At 43.0% G+C, this 7,500-nt stretch overlaps 1 protein-coding gene across 8 annotated transcripts in view; it reads right to left on the bottom strand.

Annotated features, from left to right (window-relative positions):
• LOC109980230 (multiple C2 and transmembrane domain-containing protein 1) overlaps positions 1–7,500 on the bottom strand; it is a gene marked incomplete at its 3' end in the record, with an annotated part of 30,969 nt that overhangs the window by 11,152 nt on the left and 12,317 nt on the right. For 3 of the 8 annotated variants that reach the window (XM_065965958.1, XM_065965959.1, XM_065965965.1), the window contains 6 exon segments: positions 323–361; positions 2,134–2,178; positions 2,690–2,813; positions 2,957–3,036; positions 3,114–3,256; positions 3,852–3,969. In XM_065965958.1, the coding sequence (XP_065822030.1) occupies positions 323–361; positions 2,134–2,178; positions 2,690–2,813; positions 2,957–3,036; positions 3,114–3,256; positions 3,852–3,969 (549 nt within the window). 8 annotated transcript variants of the gene reach the window in all.

Raw genomic sequence — 7,500 nt, 5'->3', positions numbered from 1 at the left:
TGTTAGCCTGCTAGCTTCATGTTAGCCTGATAGCTTCATGTTAGCCTCATAGCTTCATGTTAGCCTGCTAGCTTCATGTTAGCCTGCTAGCTTTGCCACAGATTGAAGAACAGAGCCCCGCTCACAGACGGTGAATGGAAACAAAAAGCAGCTACAGCACACGACAACATTTAACACTCGATGACTTCACACACAACATGTCTGACGACTCTTTGCACAGCTACACCATGAAAACCACTGCAGCTAAAATGAGCGACATGGCAGTGACGGACGGCGAGGTGGAGCTGAAGGTGAAGCACAGACGATGATGAGGAAGATTTACCTTTGTGGACCGTTTCCAGGATCTCCTGAGCAGCATGGTCTGAACATTAAAACACATTATTTACACTGAAAGAGGAGAAGTCTACAACTAAACAAGAACACTGCAAAAAATATATAATGATGAATAGAAGTGCTGCAGCCTCGTCTACACCACTAGGGGGAGCTACAGGACAAGTTTATTTCTGACTACAAGAAGCGCTGAAGGGGAGGTGTGTGTCCTCATTTAAGCTGAATATTCACACAAATAGACAAAGAAACTACAAAAAGATCCTAAAGACTACAAATAGGCAGAAAGGAACTACAAAAAGCTACAAACTAGGCAAATAGACACAAAGGAACTACAAAAAGATCCTAAAGACTACAAGTAGACAGAAACTACAAAAAGATCCTAAAGACTACAAATAGGCAGAAAGGAACTACAAAAAGCTACAAGCTAGGCAAATAGACACAAAGGAACTACAAAAAGATCCTAAAGACTACAAGTAGACAGAAACTACAAAAAGATCCTAAAGACTACAAATAGGCAGAAAGGAACTACAAAAAGCTACAAGCTAGGCAAATAGACACAAAGGAACTACAAAAAGATCCTAAAGACTACAAGTAGACAGAAACTACAAAAAGATCCTAAAGACTACAAATAGGCAGAAAGGACTAAACAAGAACACTGCAAAAAATATATTCTTGAATAGAAGCTCTGCAGCCTCGTCTACACCACTAGGGGGAGCTACAGGACAAGTTTATTTCTGACTACAAGGGGACCTGAAGGGGAGGTGTGTGTCCTCATTTAAGCTTCATGAATAAAGAATCTGAAAATAACCGAGAGGCGCGCCCTGTGCTGCTGAATATTCACGCTCTCGTTAGCTTTGATCTCTCGCCGCTCTCAGCGCTTGCTCTCCTGATCGTCCTTGATGTTTTTTTTTCACTCGCTTGTTGACACTTTTCTTTCTCTTTTTCTTTCTCTCCCTCTCTGTTCCTCTCTGAGCACAGCTGCAGCACAGACTGAGACTCACACCGATGACTAATTTAAATCAACTGAATTAAACATGGAGGAGTCAGGCTGCGAGTCACATCGGAGTGCAGAGGGAACAACCGCCTCCTCAAATACTTATAGAGGATATTCAGTTTGTAAGACAGCTGTTAAAAAAGACTGAAACACAGTCCACAGGCAGGACTAAGACATTGAATCATTTCATAGACAGTTTATAACAAGTGGACTGACCCACAGTGATGTCATCAAGCAATTTGAGCCTCAAGTTTTTGCACTCTGGCCGACGCCATGTTGGTTTTTTGAAGCCAGAGGTGACCCTATGTGGAGGTCAGGATCTGTAAATACTTTATTTATTAGTCTTACAGTTATTCAAAAGTTATGGAAAAGAAAAAAAACCATGGAGCTCTGTGGAGGTTGACTCAGTACGGCCAGGCAGCCTCTAGTGGACAAAAGAGGAACTGCAGTTTTTTTTGGCACACAGAGTTGGCTTCACTTCTAGACTCAGAGGTTTTTAAATTCAAACACAAATAAATTAAAAGCATTCAATCTGACAAACAATTATCTTTGCATGTGTCAACAGCCACATGTGTGATGTCATAGTGATGTCATCAGGGTCATCTCAGCCTGAAGTTATTATCAGTGTCAGAAAGTTATTAATAAAACCTCTGAGGTGAAATGGAGCCGATTAATAAATCTTAAATCTGCAAACTAACATCACGGGAACTAAAACATGAAAGCTAACAGTCATATCAGCTGTCAGGACAGCAATCTAAGGGGGCGGAGCTACAGGAGGTCAGCACAACACTAACCACATCTACACTCACTTTGTTCACATACGGCTTCCAGCGATACGCCTTAACCTCCCACTGCTGCAGGACACACACACACACACTCAGACACACACACACACACACACACACACACACACACACACACACACACACACACTCAGTATAACTGAACTCAAATCATCACATGATCTGTTTTTAACCTGAGGGGCGTACACATCATATCGTCTTCTGTAACATATCTTATCACTGAACATGACGTATCGTGCGGTGACCTTCTCCTGTGACCCCGCCCCCTCGATGAATTCACTGACAGGTGATCTTTAAATAAACTCCTCCTCTCTGAAGATGTTTTCACTCATGCACTCCTGAACATTTTGGGATTCAGGAGGACTGCTCCTCACAGCGGGAGACTCTCCCTGACAGACATGAGGGGGCGGGGCCTCATGAGGTAAGACGTGGACGAAGTGGTGGGCACTAAGCGGAGCCCGCTCTCATTAAAACGTTAAACACTTTGTAAGGTTTCCTGATTCCATATTTACAGTAACGATAAATCGACAGCGATGAGGTGAGCGGAAAGCGTCAGACGTACCGTGGAGTCTCGTCGTTCCTCCAGAGGACTGTCTTTAGGCGTCAGGGTCACAGCGAGCTCCAGAGAGCCCAGATCCTGATCCGGGTGATGAGGATCCTTCAGGACCAGAGTGACTGGGATCATCCTGAAACGAGAGACCAGACACAAACCGCGAGAAAAGATGTTAAATGTTTACAGGAATAAAATCAAATTCATCACAAGACCATGAATATAAGGAAGCAGTCCTTCTTCAAATTCTGCATGAATCTTGTGAAGGTTCAGATTTACCTCTGCTGCTCCAGAGACTCCAGGTAAAGGTGAGCAGAGCCCATGAAGTCATCCTGGAGGCCGAAGTCATAATCAAACACCTGCAGAGAAAACAAAGCTCCTCTGACTCTCGTGTTCAGGAAGAGGAAAAGCTCTGAGCGTGTTCCTGAGTCTTTACCTTCACATAGAGAGGCTCACTCAGACAGTCCAGGACTAACGTGGTCTTCTCCTCCCACACCGGGTTCAAGTTCTTGTGGATGGTTTTGCTTCTGAACACCTCTTTACCAGCGAGCTTAAACTTTACATACGGGTCACTTGTGCCTAAAGGGTTAAATGTTTTTGTCACAGATTAATGAAAAGGTCGTCTTCACCCAAAGTACACTCATCGTAGCCAGAAAATATTATCTACAGGGGGTGGGGACCTGGAATACAAACATGCTGAAAACTACAAAGGAACACAAAAGAACTACAAAAAGATCCTAAAGACTACAAATATACACAAACTACAAAAAGATCCTAAAGACTACAAATAGACACAAACTACAAAAAGATCCTAAAGACTACAAATAGACAGAAAAGAACTACAAAAAGATCCTAAAGACTACAAATATAGAGAAACTACAAAATGATCCTAAAGACTAAAAATAGACAAAATGAAACTACAAAAAATAATAAAAACTACACAAATATAGGAACTACAAAACACCCTAAAGACTACAAATGGACACAGATGAAGCACAAAAAGATCCCAAAGACTACAAATACACACAATGAAACTACAAAAAGACTTGAGCACAAAGAACAGAGATGCTTAAAACTTTAAAGAGAAGCAAAACTACAGAAATATGAATATCTGGTTCCTGAAAAAACTTCCCGTGCTGCATTAAAGAACGTTAGACAGAGAAAGTGATTGTACCTCCTCGGTCTCTGACAGCCAGATTGTTTCCTCTCTTCAGCTCGATCTCCAGTTTGTACATCCCCGAGCTCAGGACGGATCTGTCAGCGGCGACCCCAGAGGATGGAGCGCCGATACCCTGTCAGGAGGAAAATAAGGATTTAATATGAAACCTGAGATCAGTCACCGTGTGCCCACAAGCCACAAGTCGCACTCACCAACATCTCTGAGAGAGATAAAAAGCTGTTTGAAAACGCCTCACTTCTTTCTCCTCTGTGTCTGCACCCACGCTGCTACCTCTGACTGAAGTGTCTAATTCAGCTCAGTAACCGTCCCAGGGGTGACCACAGACAGGAAATTACACCAGAGTAGCTTCCTCCCATCAGAGCCGAGTGTAGAGAGGATTGTTTTTGATTATTTCTGTAAAACTCTTCACTTCCTCTGCAGCAGCATCAACTCCGCTGTCGCATTGCAGACACCCAACATGCATGTAAGGGAGGATTTCTAAACATCAGGAGAGAGGTGTCGTTATATTTCAACAGGCAGAAATCATCCAGAACTTCCTCCATCATTAACGGATCTATATGAAAGATTTATGTCAGCAGGTTTCAGGAGGGGGCCCGAGTCAGACGCGCAGTTTGAAGTCACAGCGACAGTTAATCAAACAATGAGAAAAACATGATATATGATGATAAAGTGAGATTATATAACTGCAAAACCTCTGCAAAGAGCACAAGAAAATCTCTGAAACAGAACCCAGAGACTTAAAGTAACTACGATGGAGACACAAAATGACAAGAAAGAGAAAGATACAAAAAAAAAGATGCAGAGTCTCTACAAAAACATGCAAAGTTACAGTAAAAGGAGATCATGAAAGTGTGTTTTAATCTGCAGAGGGAAACAAAAACCAGAGTCAGACCGATTCATCAGCCGGCCGATATTAGCATATCCAGTGACAGTCGGCTAATTTAATCACAGATATTACTCGATTTATTCACCAGTCAAATATCATATAATTTGGGTTTCATTGCATCACACTAGCAGTTCTCTGTCACCAGCAGAGGGCGCTGTCTGCAGAGTGTCGAGCGGTGATGCACGTTCATGCTCAGTTACTTTCCAGCTGAGTGATCATCTCGTCTTCATTATAAATCTTTTCCACAAGTGTTTGATAACTGAGGGATCAACACGTTTATCTGTCTATCGGCCGATATATCGGTATCACATTTATTCTCTCTTTCGATATCGGCCCTAAAAATCCCATATCCGTCGGGGCCCTGGACAAAACCAGAAAAGAGAACTTTTTAGGGACATGAAAAACTACAAAGTCAGATAAAAAGGTTGAAGAAAGACAAAAAGGTGCAAAGTTACACTAAAGAGGAGCAAAATCATCATGAAGAGGTGATTTAAAACTGCAAAGGCAAACAAATCCACTGGAAAAAATGAGACTAAACACCTCATGTGCATGAAAAACAGAACTTTAAGAGAGCATCATAGACTCGAAAACGACCACAATGGAGTTGTTACCATGACGACACGTAAAATCTGACTGCAGGGTGATTTATGATGATGATATATTGTTCTGTTTGTGTTCGCAGCGGCCGTTCATCAAACATTCATCTCTTTTTTCTTAAAGCAGGAGGGGCGTCTCTGCTGGGGCCGCCGCCACTTCCTGTCCACACAGACGGATCCACTCACAGACGCTCCGATCGATACGGGGATGATGTGATGATAGAACGAGATGAAAAGAGGGCCCTCACTTCCCCCGTGTTTATCACAGCTCACACGTCCACAGAGGAAACCACTCGGGGTCAATGCGATCCAATCGTTAATGGTTGCCCTGTTCAGACCGCCGTTTCAAGCCAGCGCTGTGTGTGTGTGTGTGTATGTCTGACTGTGTGTGTATGTGGCACCTCGGCAGTGCTCAGGAATTGACCTGACACCTCTCCACTTACTGTTCTGAGTTCCCATCAGACTGATCTACTGCCACCTCAGATTAGCATTTTCCATTCTGTGTTAGCATCAAGCTAACAAACTAAGACCTACATCCTGGTCCATATGTAACAGCTGTAACCTGAACATGATGAAAGTTTTTACAAACGTATCGGTGACTTTAGGCAGCTAAAAGTTTCAAACAGTAAAGTGTCACTGTCAGGTTTCAAAGAAGTGAACGAGATCAGGAGGAGTACTCACTCAGAGCGCCGTCTCTGCTGTCGCCGTGTCAGAAACGTCCCGAGTCCCACATCGAGAACAAACCTTCAGTTTGTTTAGTGAAATATCAGACAAAGTTTTCTCTCCAGGGCTCAAACTGATGTTTGAATAAGAGATTTCAAAAGAACACGACAATACACTCAAAGTGCAGACTGGTTTTTATAAGAGGTCAAAGGTCACAAAGGTCTTAAACTCCTGCTGGTTCACTCTTTAACAATGTGTCGGATTTCATGTCATGTTGTTGTTATTGTTTTGATTGAGAGCCCCCTGGTGGCAGAGTTTACACACTGTGCCTTTAATAAGTCGACTGCTGATTTCTAACTTTTCCTCTTCAGATAACTGAAGATGTTTTAGCGTCGTGGTGCAGTTCATACTTCATGAGCGTGTTAACATCGTGTTTTTTCTCCTTTCTTTCCATCGTTATGTTTTCATGAGTGATGTCATTCATATCCCTGATGTTGTGCCCATGTGTCGATAAGAGAGAGAGAGAGGAGATCCTGAGTGGAGGGGTAAAGAGAAACAGGCTGATATCTGTTCTGAGGTCAGCTCCTCAGAGATCACACTCACACACGTTATGAAACACACTCTCGTTTCCTGACAGACTTTGAAGTGTGCCAAGTTCTGCTCGGAGATTTTGCAAAGCTGCAGGAAATTCCAGCGAGCCGTTTAACAGAGAGCGGCCTAATAAAACCAGCGGTGAGGACTTCCTGTGTAACACCAGCAGCTCTTTACTGCAGGTGGAGGATTGTTCAAAACGTTATGCATAGCCTCCGCCCTCCGCCCTCTGCTGGAGGATCTGACAAGTGGGCTAAATCCAGTTCAGACATTACGTGTTGAATAAGGAGATGAAGGCTGCAGGTGGAGGCGGAGAGGATGACGGGTTCCAGGTCAGCTTTACACAACTGAACCCACAAAACCAATTACCATTGAATAAAGCTGCTAGCGTTAACCGCTAATTGTTGAATTACAATTCAAAGAGACGAGGAGAGACATGAGCATGGAGAGGAGCGATCCCATGATGCATCAGGGTCCCAGATTCAGCCTCCTTTACGCTTTAAGACCATTTAAAGTCACAGTGTTTTATTTGTTTTATTCAGACATTGTTAAGTCCTTAAATGATGGCTTTCATGTTTTTCTATTTTGGTTTTATGAGTTATAAGTTTATTATTTTCAGAGCTCTTATTAAAGTGAAAAAAAGTGTTTTAACCTCGCTGTGAAAGTACTCACCTGGCCCGTGTCCACCTGGCCGTGATCGGGTGCAATTGGCTGAAAAGTTGAAAGATTTTCAATTTTCAACGCTCATAAAAAAGACGCCTGGCACTTTTTTCACCAGACTGCCTCCTGCTGCTGCAAACGCTCTCTACTCATTGAAAACAATAGAAACAAAACGCCAGGTGGACACGAGGCCAAATAAAAAATGATTAAACATGAGGGCGCAGTATGTCATGTCACCACTAGGGGG

This window comes from Labrus bergylta, chromosome 17 (assembly GCF_963930695.1).
Source record: "Labrus bergylta chromosome 17, fLabBer1.1, whole genome shotgun sequence".
In the NCBI taxonomy this organism is placed as follows: Eukaryota; Metazoa; Chordata; class Actinopteri; order Labriformes; family Labridae; genus Labrus; species Labrus bergylta.
The sequence above is the reverse complement of the archived record's forward strand: the minus strand, read 5'-3'. Positions and strand labels throughout refer to the sequence as shown.